At 40.6% G+C, this 24,853-nt stretch overlaps 1 protein-coding gene across 3 annotated transcripts in view; it reads right to left on the bottom strand.

The window, feature by feature from the left end:
• PHLDB2 (pleckstrin homology like domain family B member 2) overlaps positions 1-24,853 on the bottom strand; it is a 97,782-nt gene that overhangs the window by 41,461 nt on the left and 31,468 nt on the right. For all 3 annotated transcript variants that reach the window (XM_040980504.1, XM_040980505.1, XM_040980503.1), the window contains 3 exons: positions 13,635-14,018; positions 7,841-7,984; positions 6,646-6,783 (listed from right to left, as the gene is read on the bottom strand). In XM_040980504.1, coding sequence (XP_040836438.1) covers positions 6,646-6,783; positions 7,841-7,984; positions 13,635-14,018 — 666 coding nt within the window. The remainder of the gene's footprint in view (positions 1-6,645; positions 6,784-7,840; positions 7,985-13,634; positions 14,019-24,853) is intronic.

Here is a 24,853-nt window from a genome sequence, read left to right on the forward strand (position 1 = left end):
GCAATTTGAATTTGTACCCAAGAGTTAACAATGATCTTAAAAATTCAAGACTAGAGGGAAGTATTTACTGCAACAGTTAGCATATGTCCAGGATACCTGGACCCCATATCAGAATGCCTGAATTCCAATAAAGACTCCACTCCTGGTTCCAGCTTCCCACTAATGTATGCTCTGGGAGTAGAAGGTGATGGTTCAAATACTCGAATCCTTGCCATCCATGTATGAACAAATACAAAATCCGAACAGAGCTCCAGCACCTGGCTTTGTAGGAATTTAAGGAATGAACCAGCAAATGCTCTTTTTCTCACTGTGCATGTGTGTGCACACACAGGTACACACATGCCTGCCAAAAATAAATAAAAATAAATTTAAAAAAGAATCTAATATTCACCAAAGGACACATATTTTGTTAGATCTTGTAATTAAAAAACACTAACAATTTTTTTCTTTTAAGTTGCATTCTTGAAGAAAGAAATTAAAACCTAATGTTTGGCTCTATTTGAATCCCAGTACAACACAGAAAACGCATACCAATTGCATTACCAATACTTGATAAGCAAATGTTTCAAAGTTGTCCTGATGAGATTGTTTATTTGCATTTTTATAGGGTAGCCAGATGGAAGGCTTATAGTTAAATTTAAATTTCAGATGAAAAAAATTGGTTTTTAAAGCCTAAAGACACCCCAAATAGTCCATCGGACATTATTACACTAAAAAAATGCTGACTGAGATCCAAATGTAACTGAGTTTCATGTGTTTTTGATTTGCTGAAGCTGACAATCCTGTTAACTTGATAGAGTTGTTCTTAAAGGTTGAGATGTAAGTTTGTAATCTCTGGTTTAGCAGAATCCAGCATGCACAATGTACTTGGAGCCACATTTCATGAAATGCTGAGTTAGATCAGAAATTAAAGCAGTTATTTGTTAACATTCCCAATCCCTAAACCATCATTTTTAAAGGAGGCCCATCCAAAGCCCTTTCTGTACACTTTCAAAAGCCAGTGGGATTGTTTCTCAGGCAGGCATCCTTATAGGTTTATTAATACGACAATTATTGAAGGCCCAAAACCGTTAATCTGAAGTTTATCTTTCTAAAACTTATTGAAGCATAGGTGTTTTATTGAAGTTTAATTGCTGTGTAAAATAGACATACATGCTTCATACCTTTCATTTTGATGTGTTTGGACCTAATGTATACACTCATGATACTATTTAAGACCAAAAGGCTTTCACATTTCACAATATTCTCAATTTTACAAAGGTAGCACGAGTCATACAGATTACATTATCTGTAATGTAATTTCCTGGGAGTTCTGGAGTATTCCCCTTTAATGAAAAATGCTAATATTTGTTCAGTGACACATATAAATTTTCAACCTTACTAAAAAGATTTTTCCTTCTCATAAAACATGTCAGATTTTGGAATTTCAGAAGAAAGAATGTGCACCTGCTTGTTAATCAATAGTGATTGTTGATAAATCCTTCTATGCCTCTAAAAAAGATGCATATGTCCATTTCTTTGGGGGATTTTTTTCCTTGGACTTTGAAATTTTAATCAACATGACATGTAAAAAATAGTTGGAAAATCAGGACAGTAAGAATTGTTTCATCAGTTACCCACTAGAAAAAATAAGCCCGATTTGTAATCCTGCTGCTTTAATTCCCAAATGCCACACTGCCACTCCACTTCCTCTAGCCAGGGAGCTAACTTTGAAATGCAAGCTAGAGGCAGGGGAAGAGCTGGGTCACTTCTCACCCTGATTGTGACCTGGCAAATGATCTGTATGCAGAAGGCATTAACACATTGCTGAAGAATTCTTAGCTGGGTTTATAGCCTTCTCATAGCTCCAGAGGAAGGATGCGGAGGAAGTAACAGGTATCTTAGCATGCTAATAATTGGGAATAAGATTTATCCATTTCATATATGGTGATACACATTTATTATAGAAAAATCAAGAAGTCAAAGAATTTCAGATGTCACTCAGGGACATGTTGTATGATACTGAATGATTCAAGCATTGGTTCAATTCTTAAAGTGTATTTAGCTTTCAACTAGTGTAGACTGAGATGGCCACATAATCTCCCCATGTATCCTTTCAGCAGGATAATTTGAGCTTTATGATTCCCTCTTGGCTCACAGAAACAACACTTCAATAGAACCTTTCCTTAACTACCTCTTTAAATTTTCTGTAGCTGACTTCTTATCTCTAGAAGCAGAGTATAGGTAAAACACAGATAACTGAAACTAAAAGGAAATTGAAAAGCTATTTTTAATTTTTAAAATGTGATGTAAAATCAAAAGCACAAAAAACCCATATTCAGGGGTTTGCATCCATTCCCTCTCCGTCATTGGTGGAAAGTGGGCTTTGCCATGGGAGTGGCATGTGGAATAGAAGGAAAGGCAAGCCAATTCCACAAACAGATCCTGGTCAAAACTGGACTTCACCGTGCCGGTGACTTCCTTACTCTGCCACCAAGCTCATTAAATGACAACAGTGTCCTAGTCAAAAGGTAAAAAACCCTCCCCTCCTTTCACTTGCTGTGAGAACACAGGATGGTCTCTTTGGTTGCTGCTTCACCACACATCCCCAGTGGGCTTATGTTTAAATTAGAATTTTGCATCTTGGTCCAGGCTGATTCATGTTCACAGTGACTCTCTATGATGTGGCTACCATCTAGAATACAACAGGCAGGTGGCTTTGAACTCGGGGCCACATGGGAAGAGGTATACTGATGCCTTCAACAGTTGTACCCATAAGGGCAAGGAAAAACCAATCCATGGAACTACTGCAAAAATACTGAATAAATACATAATAAAATACACTGTCTATGTAGTCAGTCTAGAGCATAAACTTTAAGCAGTTACACAACAGTTGTTATGTCTGATATATAAATAGATTTGCTTATTTATCTATATAACTAAACATGCAAAGTAAAATAATTACAAAATTAATCAGCTACAAGAAACAATACAAGATTTGAGAGCCAAGAAAACAGTCTCAATAATTTCACAGCCAGAGTTGAGCTCTAAGGTGTTTAACCTCTCTTTTCCTGTGGCTCCAGGTCTTGCCTCTAAAACCTAGAACCTGGCTTACAGGATGTCAAATTAACATCTGAATTGGAGCCTGCCCAAGAGGATATCTTGTTAGGTTTTACTTTCCTCATGCCACAGTTTATATCTGACCACAGCAACAGGTGTATGGAAAAGGAAATGTGATCCAAAAGGGCAAAGGCCACTTCCTCCTTCTGTCTTGTGCTCCAGCTCGATTGGTAGCGTGATTACAGCCTCGCTGGCATGTGCAGGGGGCAGCCCATCCCAGCTGTCCTGAAAATTGGCCACAAGTAGCTCATTGGCAGGTGTTTGGCTCAGTGTTTTCTGTCAAGGCCCTGCCTAGACTAGCTGTTAGTTGGAGAATCTAAGAACAATACTCCTAAAGTACACCAGGCAGTATTGCAGCACTTATTTCAGGATGGCTGGATAAATACTGAATCACTCTGCCTTCCTCTATTTACCATGAGAGAGGAAACCAAATATCTAACAAACCCCCAAGCATGCGTACATTATAGGATATGTTCTGTAAAGGGGCTAAAAGAATGGCAGGGTAAACATACTCTCAAATGAATAGATCTGGGAGGACTCTTCTGGAAAACTGACATTGAAACTGAGTTCTGAAAACAGAACCAAGAAGACACAAACAATGGGAAAGGGGATTCCAAGTAGGAAGTATCTACAAAGCCTCTAGGGTGGATGGAGGGTGGCTCTAAATAAAGGGGCAAAGAAACGCATGGTGGGGGCAGAGTACAAACAGGGTTATGACAGAAATGCTGTTGGCAGATCACAGTTAGGAATTTGCATGTTTAAAACAAGTAGGCCACAAACCGGAGTTTTATGATCTAGTATCAATTAAATATTACCCAGAAGACATTCAAAGGAACCTGTCTTGGATGGGAGGGCACCTTCCTTAGCTGTGAGACCCATGGTGATTCTAATTTCTCAGTAACCACAGGTGATGAGATCATTTATGGGTCAGTGGGAAGAAAGTGGGCCAGAAGTTTGAACGGAGGGATGGGATGAAATAATTGTGTCACAAAGTGTTAGATACAGTGGGGACGAGAGTGTGACCAATTTACCAAAAAGAAACATGACAGTGCTATGTCCTGCATCAGAGTGTCTGAGTCCAGGCTCCAGTTTCTGACTCTGGCTGCCTGCTAATTTGGAACCTAGGAGACAGTGGTGAGGGCTCAAATGATTGGGTTCCTGCCATCCATAGTGGAGACCTAGATTGAGCCCATGGTTCCTGCTCCATGGAGACTCACTCTCTCCCTCTCTCCATCCTTCTAACCCTCAAATAGGTAAATAAAATGAATATTACTAAATGGCCAAAAGACTATAAAGTTATCGAGTGCTGTAGAACCTCTGAGTTTGTCACAAACACGTAGTAATATCATCTAGTCCAGTGCTTGCACCATCCTCTTCTGCAGTACTCTCCCAGAGCTACTTTCTGCCATTTTTCACACTATGTGATGACAGACTATAATCCCACCTGCCAAGACCAACTAATCCCCAAACAGCTGCAGGCGCTGGTCTGATACTTCAAGCTTCTCTCATGTACAGTCTATTCATTCCTAAACAACAATAGGAAGGATGGAGGAGGCTTCTTTGCTTGTTTCTGCCCATGTTCCTGGAACTCCACCTCCACCTTAGACCTGGAGAATGTAACACAACTTTCCCTGGGAAGTGAGATAGATTTAGTATTGGCTTAACCTGCTTTTTTACTTTTGTGTAGAATCTGATGCTAATGATTGATATACAAAGAAAAATTATAGGCCACACTGCATGTGATAAGATAAATGCAAGATATCTGGGGTAAAGGGGAGGTAGAGGGAGAAACCCACCCAGTCTCCCACCCATCCCAGGTCCCTAATGTGGGGCATGCTCCGAGGGTCTTGCTCAAGTGGTTTGGATAGTTCAATAGTTCTCAATTGCTGCCAATATCACCATTCCAAGCACAATGAGGTCGCTGAGGAATCCTCTGATTGAGATAATTCACCTTAGAGTCTCTGGTTGCCCTGTTTTTCACTGCCAACATATGGCTGGGGTAGTTGATTGATGTGTTCTGTCATCTGTCTTTTCATGGTTAAGGATCTGAGTCTGGCAGTTCGATTGGGGGGATCCCTAAAGAAACTTTGTCTGAGGTGAACCCAGACCAGGTTCTTGTTTGTACTTGCAAGTAAGGGGCCCAGTACAGTCCATCGCCCCAATCAGCTGGTGGCTGCAAATGCTGGGTCAGTTCAGTTTCCAGCCCTGTCTTCCACTGGAACCAATGGGTGGTGCAGTCCAGCCTAATTCTGCCCCGCATACACTCAGCCCTCATATAAACCAGTGGGAGCTGCAGCCTAGTTGGAGCAACCTGCAGTAACCCCCACCAGACTCTTCCCCTACCCTGGCTCCCGTGCTTGCCAGAATGTGCAGCAGACTAGTCCAGTCTGTCCCACATCCCATCCACATTCTCCTACATGTCAACCCAACCAGCTCCACTATCCAGCCTACACACATGCTGTTGGGCGTCCTTCTGACTAGCATCCCTTGCCTCTGTCAACCAAGAAATCAATGTGCAGTTTTGAATCTTTCATTTTTAATAATACTTTGAGCTCATTCTCAGGCACAAAGGTCAAATTGTTCTTATTTATCTAACTCAAACTAATAAGAACCTAAAAAGGAAGTTTCTTTCAGCAGAAATTCTTTCCACATATGACCACTAGAACTTCCTCAAACTGAAAAATTCTTTTTCTCAACATAGTGGTGAATACGATGGGCAGGAAAGAATGCATTAGAGCCCATTCACTTTTTGCTTTCTCAAATGGGAATTTTATTTTTAATTTTAAGCTTATTTCAGCTGCATCTTAGAATGTAACAAGAATGTACAGTATTTCCCAGAGAGGGAGGGGAAAAAAATCTCATAGATGCACTAACCATAAGCCCAATTACCATCCTCACTTGCAAAATCTGCAACTCATTTTTCTCCATTTCCCTGGTGGTAATCAGCTGACATGCAGGTTGTTGCCTGAGCTGTCTGAGCAGGACCTCTTCCCATATAACTGTCACCTGTGGCTCATGGGTAGGCTTCACTTGGCAGTACGTGAGGACCCTTCAATGCATCTTTCTTAAAGAGCAGTACACTTGCAGTGACAACATCAAGGCAGACAGCTGAGATGAATGGTCTGCATTCATATAAAGAAGTGAGAAAATCCTATTTGCATAGACTTCAGCACATCCTACAGAGCCCCAGTGATTAAAAAAAAGTTCAATTTTTTAGAAAAAAATTAGAAACCCAGTGGAACCAGAAGAGCAGAAAGTTGATAGTGGGGGGGGGGGCTAAAGAAGGAATTCACTCATCTCAAGGGAGCTCTCTTGCCATGGATATAAGCTCCCAACTTACCCAGGCTCTGCTCTCAACAACCGTGGCTCAGTACCTGACTGACTGCTCTTAGTCTGGGACAATGATTGTTTCTAGGACTTTTATCCAGTGCCACTACCATCGGAAACATGCTAGACAAATCTCAAATTGTGATCATTCCTTTTAACATTTAACTTAGGACAGCTGTTTTGCCCATAAAACAGCATTCAAACACAATTTTTCTTTACCTTGGTCTTTTCACCAACAATGTTCTTTTCTAGTTCGGCAATCTTCCGGTTTAGATGATCCAAAATCTCCTTCTCCTTCATGAGTTCCGTTGTTTCAGATTTCTGTTCTCCATCCAAAAGAGCACATTCCATATCCAACTAAGGACACAAAACAAAGCTCAGAAGAGATCCACCCTCGGGGACATTCTCAACTACCCACCACATCGGTACATCTTTAACAACTACAAATTACAAGAAATTTTACTCCCACTAGCCAGAATTTGAGATGTGGAGAACATTCCAGCCCAGGAGACAGCCCAGGAGAGATCCGGGATTCCAGTGTAAGAAGCATGAAGAATCCAGAGTATATTTGCTACAAAATATATCTTATCACTTAACATCTCTTTTCCAATTCCTTTTCTGCTTACTTGTGAAAGATAGCTTGTGGTTTGCTTAAATTCAGGCTCAAGTACAGACCACATTGGAACAGCCACGTTTTGTTTGTCCCTAAAGCACTGAAGTGAAAGTGACCTCAGGCTGGCATGTGAGCTCTGCATTCCTAGTAATGTCAGCAGGAGGGGCTTCCAGGGTGCAAGATGACAGGTGAAGCATCCCCTTAAGGGGCTGGAGGCATCACTGGGGAGCACAGGCATGCAGATCCCCCTGGAAAGACTCTGGCACTAATTCTCACTCCAGGGAGGTAATGTAAAAATTGCTATGGACTACTTTGGTTATAAAAATGTATGTCTGTCTGTTCTCTGGCTTGCAAGCCTCCAGAAAGTTAGGTCTGTCTGAGCCATGTGTGTGAACCTTGCACCCCTCAGTAGTACCAATATGATCTTGAACTCATGCTAAACATCCTCAGAAAATGATGGTTAGATTTACACTCAAGCACCTAAATACAGGCTTTCTCAGCTGACAGAAAGCACAAAGTCACAGCAAAGCTTTACACATACAGTCTATCAGGATGGCTTCACATGCTTAGGTATCTGATTCATAGAAAGAAAAAAAAAGGAAACAAGGAAAGAAAGAGAAAGAAGAGAAAGAAAAAATGGAATTAAAGAAAAGGCACACTTGTATCACGCATGAGAGTTACCCTTGAACAAACAATAAATCATGTTGACTTCTAAGTATTTGGTGTCCAGGACCTGTGTCCTTGTAAACAGCAAAATTTTAACTTATTAAAAAAGGAGAAAAATGAACTCATGTTTTTTACCTCTCTGGAAGATTCATCCATCTGGTCATTTATATCTTTGATTTTTTGCTCAAGCTCCTCCAGGTTGTTCAGAATTACTATTCGAGCATCTTCCATTGCGGCCAGCTCCTGAGCCCTCTGTTCTTCACTTATGCCCTCTGGGGTCTGCAATTCATCAATACAAAAACAGATATTCACATTTCATTTTTAGAATATCCTTTTATTTCCAGACCCCTGACTATTCTTTTTAAAAGATTTATTTATTTATTTTTTATTGGAGAGACAGAAAGATCTGGCCACAACAGCCAGAGCTGAGCCAATCTGAAGCCAGGAGCCAGGAACTTCTTCCAGGTCTCCCACATGGGTGCAGGATACCAAGGCTGTGGGGCCACCCCCACTGCTTTCCCAGGCCATAAGCAGGTAGCTAGATGGAAAACAGAGCAGCTAGTATAGAAACTGGGATGCCCAGCATATGCAAGACAAGGATTTAGCCAAGTAAGCTATCACTGGGCCTGACCCTTGCAGATTCTAAAGGCATTCTTATGATGACTGTTTCTTTGAATTCTGATACATTTTCCCATAGGTGCTGTGCAATACTCAGTAATATTAAATAAGTTAAAACACAGCAACTTCAATTTGCAAGGTCATATCCCCTTAAAGCTAAACATCTTTGAGTCCACATTGAGGCACAGTGGATTAAGCTGCCATTTGCAACACCAGTAGAACGGAATTGCAGGTTCAAATCTTGGCTCCTTCATTTCTGATACAGCTCCCTGCCAATTCCCCTGACAAAGCAACAGAAAAGTGGCACAGGTGCTTGTGTCCATGCCCTCTTTTCGTGTGAAAAACCTGGATGAAGTTCCATCTTCTTGGCTTCAGCCTGATCCAGACCTGGTGGTTCTGCATATGGGAAGTGAGTCAGCAGATGAAAGATCTCGCCCTCTCTCTCTCTTGCTTGTCCCCATCTCCATCACTTAGTCTTTTAAATAAATAAATCTTTTTAAAAAGCTAAGATAACTAAAAGGTTATATAAATGACGAAGCTATGGTAGGTGGAAATTCAAGTGATCTCTCCAAAGTTAAGACAGTTCAGCATAGCAGAGATCTAAAATCATGTTCCATAGAGGTCCCTTGCACACACTGTACCTTCGCACAGGCTTCATGCTTTCATCCACTCCCAAGTGAGTTCTGCTCCAAAAGCCTCTTGACTCTCCTGCCATACTACGAGGGTCTGCACCTGAGCTCTGGTGCTTATTTATTCCTTCCCAACATTAAATAGAATAGCAAGGATACATTATTTGGCTGTGCCCAAATCACTTAAAACTACACCTTTGATGTTAACTGATGCTTTCTTGTGTGATTTATTGCACTATTTACTGCCTTGGTTCTACTGACCATCCTGTATCAAACACTAAACCAGTCAAATTGGCCTTTCAGATCTAACACAGGTCACTGGTTACCTTTGATAAAAGTATTTCATGGAACTAACAAATTTCTTGGTAAGGAATGAGTAAGTCAAGGGAAAAAAGTGGAAAAGAGTGTGCTTATACCACAGAATAGAGCTAATGACAAATGCCCAGCAAAAATGTGACTGCCTCTTAATAAGACAATGTAGTAAGCTGACAACACTCTCTTCCTTCCAGAAGCTCACGTTTTTGTTATGACGGATGTCACCTGGTGGAGACCAAGCTTTCTGCAAAGCCACAGATGCCAATACTGGTGTATTGCTTTGTAAATTTTTAAGTCTCTAAAAGGTGAATTTTTGCATAAGTAAGCAGACAATTACATAATTCACAGAAATTGGAAACAATAGTCTGGTTAATTACTGAGGATCACTTACTAATTATTGAAAATAATATCCACATTGAATAAAAAAGCAATCAAAAATCATTTGACACTAAATTCACCAACTTCATTTAATCTTTTTAACAATCTTGATATTAATTTTAAGATATCCATCAGGTCCTGGTTTATATTCCTTACCCAGAGTCTTAGTCTATTCTTTTCCCAACTTAGCAGTTCCATAAGGAATTTAAACAATTGAAAATACAATCGTCATAAGTTGGTTAGAACAAAGATATGCCAGACTTCTAAGTTTTGACATTTATCTTTTCAATTTTCATTTAAAATCCAGCATATTATTATCTAATGAAATGACTGATGACCTGTTTTTTGCACAGACAATGAAGCTCAGTAGCCTAATGCCGAGGTGCCTGTTTTAGGCCATGAGGCATGTAAGGAGCAAGCAATGGCATTCCAAAATCACAGCCCAGTAATCCCAGCAGGAAAGTCTCACCAAGGCCAGTATCCTGTTGGGTCAACAGCACATATCAAGTTTCTACTTCCAACACAGTTTAAAAATATCTCTCTCCTGGGTGGAAGTAAAGCACTAAGAAAAAAACCAAACAACTGGACAATCTGTAAAACTATAATGTTTCTAAGTAACCAGAGGGGTAAAGATACTTAATAGTGAAAGTTACAAAAGTTTGAGTAACTCAAAGTTTTGAAAAGTTTATCACAATAAGTATATTTAAAATGGACAACTTACGAGGCTGCTTATAGCAATACATGCTATCTAGGAAATATTTGTGGCACCTTTTTTTCTGTTACTTATAAGAAGCAAAATCTCCAAAAGACATCTTAAAAGTAAAAGGTTTCTACTAGAATAAGATCAAAATACAATAATCTTGTTTATTAACCAAAGAAAGAAAGCCAACAGTGACACAAGGCTAGCGGTTTCTGAAAGCTTGGTCTTTAGCGGCTAGGAAGCAATTAAAATTTTAAACAGAAGCCTTTCATTTTAATTTTCTGGGATTTTTCTTTTTTTCAGCAATGGAGTCTATGCCATAGCAATATGACTTAAAAAGCACATTACACATGTATGTGCATCACCAAATTGTCTTTCTTTGAAGTAACGGGAGTCACACAGAGAAAGGGACGTGGGAGCCTCTTCTTTACATTCTCTTCTGAGAACCCACTTTCAGTAAAATGGGGTGCAGATGCAAGGGCTTTCCACCTTGGGAACAATTTCTCAAAAAGGAAAAGGATGAGGTTCTCTCCAGCAAACTTTTATACCTGCGATCCCAAGACAGGTACAGACAAGAACATTAGAATTGGGGTCTTCCCAAGGGCATTGGCATGTGTTAGGTATAGCAATTAAGTTTGAGACTGGTAAACTGTGAGTTTCCTAGATATGGTTAGAAGCTTCCTTTAGTTTAATCAACTTAAGTATTTTTCACATTCCTGTTCTCTACTTAGCCCCAAATCCACTAATAACGGACTTCCTACTTTGTAAAGCAAATAATGCAGTGCCCAGATTACTGGAATAGGAAGAAAATAAAAAATAAACAGTCCAGAATCTTTTGTTTTTCTTTTCAAGGTAGTGTATGTCTTTGGCAAGTAATAAATGAAAAATTCATTTCTCTGTCCCATCGACCTTTCTCCTTCATTGTGTCTAAGTTGCAGGGTGGTCACCAGGGGTACCCTGGATGGCACGTCTCTAAAGGACGCATGCTCTTGCACACGCAAGTGTAGACTCCACTTTATGCATCAGAGGTCTTCTCTTCCATAAGTGCATACCTGAACAATTAAAAACACCTGCCAGGATTTGCTGTTTTTTGCACTGACAGCTTTCTTGTCTAAGCTCTCAATGGATAGTCTTTACAAAAGCACACAACTCAAGACTTTGACCCACATCTGGCAGATATCCATAAAGGAAGATGTGTGAAAAGACTGAAGATGAAAAGGAAACTAAGTATTTCTCAGGATGTTCAGTGCAGCTAGCTGCAGCTCAGATGTTCAAATGAGGAGTTTTACTTGATTACTCTCCTGAGCCTCCATCCATTCTAGCTTACATCCATTTCCACTTTCACGTAATGGAGACAGAATATCTCTCCACTGAGAATGTGTTGACCTCGGACTCCAGAGGAAAGAAGGGATGGATGGCCAACATACCCTTGACCATCCAAGTCACTGTGTTTCATGGGAGAACTCATAGGTAGATAAATACTTATCACTGAGGACATTCAGTAACTAGTCTTTGCACAGCCAAACAAACACAAAATCAACCACTACAAACACACAGATTCACAAAGCACCAGGATGTTCTCTTAGAGGATCATCATCTGTTTCCACATAACATAAAACTAATATTACCTTATTTTTTCATTCTGTGGCTTTGACGGCCAAGACTGAGTCAAACTTGATAATTACTTTGTTATTCATTCTTAACTAAGTAAATGCACCTGTACTTTCCTCTTATTTATCGAAGGAGCAAGGACCGAAAGTCTTTAGCTCTGCTTCTGCCCCTACCCGTTGGGACTGAAGGACAGATCTCTACTCCAATGAAGATGCTCTCTCCTGCTGTCTTTCTCACACCCAGCCTTCACGACTGAAGACACCTATCTCAGTCCCTGGCCCACTGAGATAGTCTTGAACGCACCCCATCCTTGGCCTGCTTTTCCCCTCACCATTTCACACACTCTCAAAGCTGGCCCCAGGAGGGCAAACAAGCTCAGCTCTGTCCCAAATCCTTCCCATCATGGCTCTCAGCTGCCCTGTGCTACACCAATCGAGCCTGTAACCTACTTCTTGCTGTCTGCGGCGTGCATATGCCAGCAGACAGCCATCCCTAGGTTTATTTTTCTCTGGATAAACATGTTCTGACTATGAGTTCGTGTCTCGCCTACTTTCTGTCCTGCTCTTTTTCCTTACATTTACTATTTTCAGATTTCAAACTTGAGTCTAAAAATGATACATCTTTCGTGGTAAGTGCCTTCAAGTCCTTTTCACAAAAGAGGTGGGAGTTTCCTCTTTGAATCTTCACAGAAAAAATTCTTAAGCTGTGTGAAAAAAAGCAAATAAATTTTTTTTTCCTTTTGAATTTTAAAAAATCATCAAATTTGGAAGATACTTGTAAAACAGTATACAACCAAAATACTAAATAATAGTTGTGACTGCAAATAAATCTGTATGTTTAAAAAACATAGTCATTGATTGGGAAGATCGCTCATAATAAAAGACTTATTTGCTTACTACAAACAGTTCTTACTACTCATTAAATACAAGAAAAAAGAATAAGAAAGCTTTAAAAATATATAAAAATGTCTTATTAATGCAAATGTCACTGGAAGAAATATCTTTTGGGGGTAAATTTGGCAATGCTGCTTAAAATGAATAATAGATTCTTGAACCCAGAAGTTCTACTCTTATTAAGTGATCCTACAGATACATATGCACAAATGCACAAAACCAAATAGGACAGAATGTTGGCTGACTGTGGACTTTATTAACAAAAACCTGGAAATAACTTACATGATACCTCCAAACACAGATTTTTAATCTGCCATTAAAAAGAATGAAGGAGATGTGAGTGTACCAATCTACAAAGATTCCCAAAGTGACTTACAGAAAGGAAAAAATTCAAGGCACTTAGTGTGTGCCTGTGGGTGTTGTATGTCTGTAATACATAGTTACATATGCACTGAAACATCACGAAAGCAAGGGAGGCACTACCAACTACATTTACCTCTGAGGTGTACAACTGGGAAGGGAATGAAGAGGAGAAAACTGTCTACTCTTTCTATGCTGTTACATTTTTAACAGTGCAAATATGTTGCTTGATAGTAAAATCCTCATTTTCTGTGTCTTGTTTAGCTTACTGCCTCTTAAACGGAAACTCCACTGAAACTTTCTGGAAACTTACCATGATAAAATCTCTGATTCCCAGACCAAAGAGTATGCATAGCTCTAGGCCAGAAATCCTAGTCTCTTTGCTCAGCATCCCTTAGGTCAGAGAATTGATGAGCCAGTATTACCTTTGGGAGGATGCTTAGGTAAGAGGACTCGCTGGAAGCTTTCAGAAAGGCAGAGGATGGTGGAGGAGGCGTCCTGGTGAGGTCACTGAGCAGCTCCTCATTTCTGACGTTTCTGGGGGCAAGGAAGTTACCACTGCTCTGACCGAGGCCCCCGAAGCCAGCCAAGTCTGCATCATGGTGTGAGCCCTTCCGGTTGCACCTGTAACGCGTATCAGCAGCTGCCAGGGCTTCTTCAAACACCGATTCCTCATCGGAGAGTTGCAGCTTGTCAAGCTCCTTGTTGATTTTCTGCACATCCGCCACGGTTGTACCAGTGGACAAATGACTGTCGGGCTTTGTGTACTCAGCACATAGGCTGAGGATGGTCTCCAGACGCTGTCTTTCCTGGAACACAGGGAGGAGGGAAAGGTTAGAGTGTTGTGCCGATGGAGACTGAAGGGGCTAATTACCTCACTCCACACACAAACCCAGGTGCTGGGCTGCCACTGCTGCTGCTGCTCGCCTAACACCTTCACTGCATGCTTTTGATGCACTATAGGTCAAAAGTGTCCCACTGTACTGTTTTATCTTAGTATATCCTAGGGCTGACCCTAACACAGATCAGTCTTTTCTTGAGTTAACCTTATCTTCAGCACTTTGTCATTTTTTAAGATTCTCATTTCCTTCCATCTGCTGTCCAACCTCCTTTGTCTCTACTTCCACAATATCTGACTCCTTTATCAAAGATAACACTTGTTTAATGTTCATTCTCTATAGTCCTGTAGAAATGTTATTGTACTGTTAAGACACAAAAAAAGCAGGAAGATAATTGAAGAATCTTTTAATTTAAAAAGCATGTCTATGGTTTTTTTTTTGTTTTTTGCTTGATGCTTCAAAGTTTTCCAAACATTCTACCTGGTGACCACAGAAAAGCCATTTCCACTAATTTCTCATGTGAATAATTAAAACTAGAAAAATGTGGGACTGTTATACTAAAACAAAGAGCATTCTCTACCAAGTCCAGATAAAAAGATAGCAATATAACTCAAATTCAGAGATCATGAAATTTTTTAAATGGTAGTTGTCTTTTTTTTTAAAAAAAGACCAACATTTAAATCGTAGATACCTATAATATAGTGTCACTAATATCTCAGCAGGCTTCCAATGCATAAGAGATACATATTTATGATATTTGACTTTAAGTTAATTAGGTTTTTGTGAGTAACAGGGTATTATTTACAAAATGCTTGTCAGAATCCTATACAACACTGCTTAGCGTGGTGAAACAGAACATCTTTATCCTTCATACTAGTTTCAATGCTAAAGCTGAAAAAGAACCCAAACTAAAAACCATCTGCTGTGATTCTGTCTACCACATTGTAAAGAGACTTCAAAAGCCAATTTCAGAAGATTTCAGAAAACCATTTTCCAAACTGCTGACCAGTAACAAAATAGGAAATTATGAAGTAGCACTGGGCTACTGTTTTCATGTTAACTGCATCTAATTTCTAAAGAGAATACTCAGAAGACAATTAACTCTTATTATTTAAAAACAGTAATAAGCAAGAAATGTCAAATAGGAACAAACCAACTTAACTTTCTGATTTCAATTAAATACATTCATTGACAAGAGAGAAGTCACTTAAAGTATATCTGACTTAGATCCAATCTCTAAAGTACCTCTACCTTCACCAAATAAGCAATAGGTTGATCAAAAGAGCTATTAAAACAGTTTTTATACACTCCCACCTCCCTTTCATTGCCAGAACCTCCGGACTCCAGGTACAGCTCGGTCCTCATGGCCTCTTTTCACAGCAGACATTCATAGCTACACAGTCTCATCCTGGCTCATCTGTAGCTAGTCCATCTAGGAGCTCTGAGGTTTATTTATCTGTGCGGCTGCCACCAGCTGCCAAGCCCTACCCACCTCAGCTTTACAGGGGAGCAAGTCAGGGGCACACAATGCTCACTGACTCATTGTGAACTTCTCTAACCTCTGACAACCAGGAAATCTACATGGGGATATGCTAAAGCAACCTGCAAGGATATGAGACAAAGAAAAGACATTACAGCTTATCTTTTTAATATCATCTATATTAGAGACTAATCTCCAATGAGAAGCTTCCTGTATGCCATTTCAGTAATTACTGAGCCACCTATACTTAGCCTTTACTAATAATCTTTATGGATCATGACAAGCATACATTAAGCCTTGGCATTAATTACATTTGAGATTAATTACATCTGGAACCTGTCAATTCCCATTTACCAGGGATGCAATGAACAGTGAAGTCTTCAAAAGCATTAAAGGTACTTCTGGAATACATATTGCAAAATTCCTCCCACATATCCTTCCCAAAATAGTTGCTTTTGCTGTTAGTGCTATTGCTTAATTCCAGAGGGAATAAACGATCCAGGCTTAAGATGAATGCTATTTCAGACAGTGAAATGTGGTATTCAAAGGCTTGTGCGCAGGAAGTTTGGTCTACTGGTATGTGTTTCTCTCTATTCTTATCACCCCATTCACAGCCAATCCATCTAGGCTTGAAACACACACACACAGCAAAGCTACATGGGAGTCTAAAAGAAATCCAGGCTGCATGGAGACATACTGGGCCCATAAAAGCTTCACCAAAGAAAAATAAACTGATGTCAAGGAGTGCGTCAGAGCCATCTGGGACACTTTTCAGAAAGCCATACAAAAAACCTTTTAAGGAAAACTCTGGAAGGAAATTACCTTGCAAAAAGAATTCTCCTTTCAACCCTCTTCACTCTGGTGCCATGACCCTTCCCATTCATCATACTCTATGTACTACCCAAGACCTAAGTGGCCATTCCAGACAAAACTGTTTGGAGAATGAGCGTGTATTATTGATGATTATGTTGAAACAAAGTGCATCCAAGGTTGGTATCAGCACACTGGGTTGTGACACTTACAGCCCTCTGCTGAGAGGTCGATATTCTTGGAAGTGTCACCTCAAATTCTGTTATGTCAGTAAGCTGTCCTCTTGGAGATATCAAAATCTCATTCATTTTCACACCAGCAACCTACCACTCGTGCCTTAACACCCAAATGGCCTGAAGCACGGTGCTAACGACCTAGAAAGTAGGTCACTTGGAAATTTCAAGTGCATTTTATTTTTTTTTTCCTTCCCTCCCATTTTCCCTTTCCTTTACTCCATACCCCACACACATCAAAGGAAGCTTTGGAGGGAGACAGTGGCATGCAGGTTTGCTTTTTGTTTTTTGTTTTAGAGGCTCAAAAAAAAAAAAAAAAAACAGCTGTGGGCCATGGATATGTGTGTGTGGACTTCAGAGCTTGCTTTGTCGGGAGGAATGTTTCTGCCAATGTCCTCTTGCAGCTTCACAGTCAGTCCAAAGTAGACAATACCATCCTGCACCTAAAGCCACCCAGTCCCCTTGTGACCAGCCCCAGCCTGTCCAGGCCTTAAGGTTGTCAATATACTGCACAAACACATAATTTATGCAAGAAAGCCAGCTAGCTGTTGACACGTGACATCTTGGCTCCAAATCCTTTTGCAAGAATTAAATATGTGAAGTCATTTATTATCTAAAACAAATGGGTCACCTATTCAATATGAGACATGGTTTAGATGAAAGGAGACCTCCCCCACCCCCCTTTTAAAGGGAATTATTGTAGCAGAGGAACATGGTTCTGCTTTCACTTCTGTTAACCCTATGGGATTAGTATCTTCACAATCTGCTGAACAAAGTCTCTTAAAAGTTACTCATTTCCTAAGGATGTGCTAGGAATACAACGATGAAAGACAGCCATCCTACCCTGCAGTCCTTAACAGGAAGCACAAATGCATAATTAATTACAGAAACAGCATTAGGAGTTTTATAGAAAACCTATGGATTGCCATGTGGGATAGTCTGGGAGGAGGAAGGATGCCTGCACAGAAACAAGCCAACATTGTTCCTTCTTCTATCAGGATTTAAGGAATCCCAAGGGTTCCCCAAAAACTTTGAATAAATTCATGGATTGCAGCAGCAAGAGTCAGAAAACCTGATGGAAACGTGGGGTTAAGGGATGTAGCTGCGGCGCAGCATATTAAGCCCCCGCCTGTGATACAGGCACCCTATAGGAGTGCTCAGTTCCTGGTTGCTCTACATCGGATCCAACCCCCTGCTATGCCCTTGGGAAAGAGGCAGAAGATGGCTCAAGTGTGAGGGGCTCATCCACTTTCAAGAAAAATCCAGGTGGAGTTCCCACTTCCTGCCTTTAGCCTAGTCAAGACTCAGAGGCCAGTTGGGGAATGAACCAGTGAGTGGAAGATATCTGTTTTTCTCTTTAACTCTGCCTTTCAAATAAAGTAAAAATAAAAATAGCAAATGGAAATAGGGGTCACGATGAGAAAAGTTTCACAGCAAGTAACCAGAATTTCCAAAATTGTTTAAATATATCCCCAAAATAATTAAATAAGTCCCAGTTAGGTAAGACAATCAGGAGGGAAAGAGAACAAATGGCTAGAAGTCTTTCATCAGAGACAAATCTCCTGGGATAACTGGAGCTACCAAACTACATAGGAGCCTCAGACTTGCCCAGTGAAAATGGAGAGAGAATGCCACTTTCGCCTGAATGGCCAGCATACGATGCGTTATTGCCTTGCTTTGCAATAGCAGAGTTGCCACTTTAGATGTGGCTGGTTCCACCAGCCTGAGACCTGATGAGGAGACACAGGGCAGAGACCTTGTTCAGTCCACATTGGCCATGGGGCTTAAGAGAGAAAAAGATGTATGTTGTTTAAATAATGTTTGTTCTTTTTAGTTTTTCCGCCAACAGAAGCCTATTATACCTGACAAGCTGTGCTTACTTTTTTGCAGGAAACTAGCCCCAAGCTTGGACATGAATGCAAGGATCCCACTAAAGAAGCTAAGTTACTTATTGTGCAGTCAACAGTTTGGCTTTGCCCAAAGATGAATCTAGCCTCTACCTCTGACTTCTGGAATGCAGTGCGCCTCAGTTCCATCTGAAGATTTTTATTTAGAACAGGGTTGGCTGCAATAATTCTAGGAGGGAAGCTAGTCATTCAAGAGAGCCCAACCATGTAATGTTTAGTGTGAAGGTTGCACATCATGGGATATTAGTTAACTAGAAGAATGAGATTAAACACATGACCAATTAATCTACCAATCATGCCTAACAATAAGGTCTTGGCAAATCTCTGTTTTCATCAGTTTTTAACTACAGTTAAGTCTCCCAAGGGCTAAGGTTGGTAGTAACACATTCCAACCACAGAGAGAATGGGAGAATATCACGGAAGCACCACCTTTGGAGTTCCCCGGACTCAGCACTGTGGGTTTATTCTTTGCTTGTTCCATGTTTGTACATTTTCCCTTTTTAAAAGACAAACAAACAAACAAAACTAGGACAGTAACTGTTCTCCATGAGTTCTGTGAATCCCAGTGAATTGTTGAACCTAAGGGTGGTTTTGGGAACCCTTAAACTTGCAGGGGTATCTGTAGTACAGAAACGGCCCTCTAATTCTTGCAATTGGCCTTCACACTTACCCCAACATTGCCTTGGTATTGTTTATAACAACTTCAAGATAAATACTCTGATTGAGAAACTGTATATAAAAGAATGATTAGGGACTGGTGCAATGGCTCAACTGGCTAATCCTCTGCTAATCCTATATGGGTACTGGTTCGTGTCTTGGCTGCTCCACTTTCCATTCAGCTCTTTGCTTGTGGCCTGGGAAAGCAGTGGGAGATGGCTCATGTCCTTGGGAACCTGTACCAATGTGGAAGAGCAGGAAGATGCTCCTGGTTCCTGGCTTCAAACTGGCATGGCTCTGACCACTGTGGCCACTTGGGGAGTGAACTAGCAGATGGAAGATCTTTCTCTCTGCCTCTACTTCTCTGTGTATATCTGCCTTTCCAGTAAAAATAATAAATCTTAAAGAAAAAGGAATGTTTTAAGTGCTTGGTTTTAAACATTATTTTTACAGAAGTCAGTTTAATGTCAAGCTAAGAATATTTAATTTTATAGCCTGCCTGGGAAATGTGCCTCCAGACTTGTGGTCAGGAAAGCACTTTGTTCTGCCACTCTTAGTTTAAACAGCAAGCGCATAAGTGCCTCACTAGTCAGACTGCCCTGGACAGAGGCATGTCCAGTGGATATATGTGCCATGCTTTGTGGGGGGAGCAACCATCCACACTACAGCCACTAAGTGATTAGCAAACATTTGCGTACAGACTTTTGTCTTGTCTCACATCCAAAATAAGGGAGGGACAATGGTGCAGTAAGAAAGAATAAGACATGCAAACAGCTAGGACTACATTACCACTCAGCAATTTTCAATGTGCACTTCTCAAATACATTCAATATATTAAATTACACATGAGGCCAGTGCTGTTGTGGAACAGCATGCAACCACTGCAACCATATCAGATTGCAGGTTCAAGTCCCAACTTCTCTGTTCTGACCCAGCTTCCAGCTACTACATCTGGGGATGCAGTAGCTAGGGTTCCTGTCACTCACAAGGAAGACCTGAATGGAGTTCTTGGCTTTAAACTGGCTCAGCCCTGATGTTACTGTCATTTAAGTAGTGAACCAGCAAATGGAAGATACCTTTCTCACTCGCTCTCTCTCCCCCTCTGTGTCTCTCATTTTGTCTTTAAGTAGATGAAAACAAATAAATTATATAGATAGATGGATCAATTCAGTCACACAAACATGCTGCCCAAGGAGGCTGAAGCTGCTCTGCTTCAACTCCCAGCACATTGCTCCTCTGCTTTTATCTGCCTGGGACTCCTTCTTCAGTGTCCCATCGTGGCATGAACTCTGGGGTCAGACTGCTAGGGGTGTAATATAATCAGTTCTAAAGAGTGTCTGGGACATATGAAGGGCAGTGTGAAGTGTTAGCTCTGTTATCTAAAGAGAGTCCCCCTGGTCTTTGCCATGGGAGGCCCTCTGCTGTCACCACTGCACCTTACTCTCTGCCACTGTCCTTGTAGCTTTGTCTTCTTGATTACTCCTTCTCCTACCCTCCTGTATTATATACTCTATAGCCTCATTCTCTCAGGCTGTGAAGGTCAAGTGGCCTTCACCTTCCTCCAAATAAACAATAAGCCATCTTGATCAGATTGCTTAGATGGTCTCATTCACTTCCTCACTTTCCTTCACACCACACTCTTGGAGAAGCTGCTCAAGGGCCGCAATTCATTCCCCACCCCTGTCTGGCCCTCCACCATCTGGGGCAGTAGCCATCTGGGGAGGTATGTGCCTTTATGTAGCTGAGACACCCTGAACCAGATGGGCTGCTTTCTCCTTCTCCAGGAAAATTAGGATAAAGTGACCAGAAATAAGAGAAGCAGGACTTTTTACAAAGCTTGGAACCTCTCCCTGAGGCCTTATATCTCCTTATATCTTGAGGATTTGAGAGATAAATTGACTTTTCTCTACCACAGAGCCCTTGGACTTTAAGAGAAAAATCTGTAATTCAGTTTAGTTAGAGAGAAAATGGCTTCAGGGCCCGGCGCGGTGGCGCAAGTGGTTAAAGGTCCTCGCCTTGCACGCCCGGGATCCCATATGGGTGCCGGTTCTAATCCCGGCAGCCCCGCTTCCCTTCCAGCTCCCTGCCTGTGGCCCGGGAAAGCAGTCAAGGACGGTCCAAAGCTTTGGGAACCTGCACCCGCGTGGGAGAGCCGGAAGAGGCTCCTGGCTTCGGATCGGCATAGTATCGGCTGTTGCGCTCACTTGGGGAGTGAATCATCGGACGGAAGATCTTCCTCTCTGTCTCTCCTCTCTGTATATCTGCCTTTCCAATAAAAAAAATAATAAAAATAAATCTTTAAAAAAAAAGAAAATGGCTTCAGATTTGAGGTTCTGGACCTTACCAGGCCTATAACAGCAATTTAAAACATGAAGATCAATGAGTTGCACCCAGATTACTTGGTATGTAAAACAGAGACACTAAAATCAGCACCTACTTTAAGGAATTGGGGGAAAGTTGAATAAGGAACTGTATGAGAATGTACTATACAATAAACTTGGAAGTCTACAGTAGGTGTCTCTCACGTAATAGATGTTCAGTGTGTTAGCCACAGATAGCAATGCTTTCATCACAAACTTGATGTGGAATCAATAGTTATCACCTGGGTTCTAATTAAGCAAATCTAGTCATTTTCAGGGACCGAAAATACAGGAAAAATACATTTTGCAATCCAACATTTTCCTTTAAGCATACAAGTCCATGGACTCCTTTCGCAATCTGGGAAGAGACAGAATTCTCTCAGGGCCCAGCATTCTGTATGCCTCTATTCCAGCAACAGAGCCCTAACTAGTTTCTACAGTAACCAGAGAAGAAAAGATCCTTCCAAATTGTTACTATTCTTTGGTCCCTTTGTTCCCAACAATACTGAACAACGCATAGTCTCTGTACATTAAGCCTAATGGAATAGCTTCTAGAGAAAACTAAACAATCCATTTTCCTATCATGTCAACATACTTTACCTTTGACATAAAACCCAGCTTCCTCTTACATTGCCCCTGGTTCTACTTTAACTTTCAGAGTTCCTGATGACCCGACACTACCCTATCTAATACATTCATCATCCGAATACCTGAGGATCTTGTCATAGCCTGCCTTCACGCATACTCACACAAGGACTTTCAGTTCTATTAGCCTCATCTCCTATGTCAATTGCTCACATGGCTGATGGTTAAGGATGACTAGTGCTCAACTGTGTTTTAACATCTCCCTCAAACTCACTTGCATGAATTACTATTTCTAGCAATCTCTGTTTTATACCAAGCTTGCACTTTGAAGAAATAGAAATGTAAAATAAGCAAACATAATATATTTCATTAACATTTTAAATTAGTCATCACCATTTTAATAACTCAATAGCATTATGTTGTAATTACTTACATCTTAAAGTCATGCTTAAGTAATATTTGTTTTTAATTCTTTCACTACAAACATGCTCTAATAAGTTGATTCAATTAATTTTATTAACAACTTTGCCAAAGCTGGTTATTATTTGCATTTTCGTAGGCAGACTCGTTAATCTCTAATCACAATTGCCATTTGCTGAGAATGCTCTGAACTTTACTTCTTTTCTTGATGCATTTTGGTATCCTGTAGCATTTAAAACCAATTGGCAGACAGGCCAGTCATGAAATGTTTAGCTTTTAGGGACGATTAAGGATGCACAGGGATTATTCATAAAATATTTAAAGACAAAATTGGAGCAACAGCGCCTGCTATGAATGATTCCATAACCTTTTAAAAGGAAAAACATCCTTCTTCCTACTGATTGAAAAACACCAAACAGCCAAAAAGAAAGAAAGTCATGTGATCAGTATCATCATAATTTCCTCATAGCATCTAGGAAAAACAAACAGGTGTTTTCCCTCTGAAATGGACAATGTTTCAGAGGTGAGTTCTCACGGTGCCTGCCCATCCCCTATTAGAGAAATGTGCTGCCACTGCACATCACTGAAAAAAACGAGCCACAAAGCTGGCACAATGGCTCAACTGGCTAATCCTCAGTCTGCAAGTGCTGGCAGCCCACAGCTGTATCCTGGCTGCTTAACTTCCCATTCAGCTCCCTGCTCATGGCTTGGGAAAGCAGGGAAGGATCACCAAAGACTTGGGACCCTGAATACACCTAGGAAATCTGGGAGAAGCGCCTTGGTCTACTTTGATTTTACCAAGTTGTAGAGATTCTGTTTTTTTTTTTTCTTCTGATGACAAGATACAATCCGTTAAAATGCTTCCAGAATGCTATATAGCATTTTATTGTATTCTATCAAAATCTGTGCATGAGTGGTATCAAAACCTTTAAGATTTCATAGTAGAAAAGTCAACATGTAAAGAAAGTCAACATGTAAGAAGGGAAGACTATTACACATCAACTAAATACTATCATGCAATTACTTGTGAATATACCATGTGTGAAAATCTGAAAAGCATTTTGTATATAAACGGAAAATAAACAATATCTTCTTTTGCTAAATTTGAGAATCATGTTAGTTACTTGTAAAATTGCAATTTCTGCTAAACATGACTTAGGTCCTAGTGCTTGTGACCTGATGAAAAAAGTAACCTTTCGATGTTCAACCTCTGTTAATCGACCAGAACGAAAGGATGGTAAATATATACAACAGATGTTTCTGTTCCTTCTACACTGCATTACCTTAAATTCTGCCTTTTTCCCCCGAAATTCTAAAAACAGTTTGAGTTGAGTATGGATCTAGCAATTCTGAGTGTAAAACATCAATTTATCCAAACCCCAAATTTTCAACAGAACATGATTTCCTCTTCCCATACTTAATCAGTCTTTACTAAAATGAAGCTCTCGGCTGTTTTGACCTGTGAAATTCTAATTTCAGGGAAGACACCATGGCATAGTGGGCTGGACCTCCACCTGCCGTGCTGATGTTCCAAATAGGCACCAATCGTGTTTTGGCTACTTCATTTTGAACCCACATCGCTGCTTATGACCTGGGGGGGAAAAAAGCAGAGGATGGTTCAGGTCCTTGGCCCCCTGCTCCCATATGGGAGACCTGGAAGAAGTTCCTGGCTTCAATTCCTGGCTCTGGCCGCTGCAGGCATGTGGGGAGTGAAAGGTCACTCTGTCTCCACTTCTCTCTATAGTTCTGCCTTTCAAATAAAAATACAACAAATCTTCATTTAAAAAATTCATAATCTCACTGACATTGGTTCCCAGACATACTTTACAAAATTCCTTTACTATATGTACACTAAGAACCGTGTACATCATATAGAAGATCAACAGAAACTCTGAAAGGTGGAGAAAAAGAAGCACATCAGCTAGGACTGAGGGCCAAAGAAAAGCAAGCAGCTGTGTTCCCTAGGATTTCCCTCTGGCCCGTTCATGATTTTGGAGCTGAAGGAAGAAAAACAATATGTAACAATCTGGCTCAATCTCCACAAAATTATGCTGAGTGGGAAAAAGCCAAACCTAAACGTTACATATGATGTGATTATGCATGCACAACATATTTAACATGAAAAAATTACAATAGAGAACAGATTAGTGGTCCCACTGGTTATGGTGGAAGGAAATAAGTATGTCCGTAAAAGGCCAACACAAGGGACCCTTGTGATGTCAGTACTGACAGTGACAGTGCCAATTCCTTGGATGTCAGAATGACCAGCCCAAGTTACTGACATTGGAGGAAATCTGGTAAAACATATCCAGGAATACTCTGAATCACTTGTTTTTTTTTTTTTTTTTTAAGA

Source organism: Ochotona curzoniae, unplaced genomic scaffold, assembly GCF_017591425.1.
Source record: "Ochotona curzoniae isolate NIBS_2020 unplaced genomic scaffold, NIBS_Ocur_1.0 contig_3498, whole genome shotgun sequence".
Classification (NCBI taxonomy): domain Eukaryota; kingdom Metazoa; phylum Chordata; class Mammalia; order Lagomorpha; family Ochotonidae; genus Ochotona; species Ochotona curzoniae.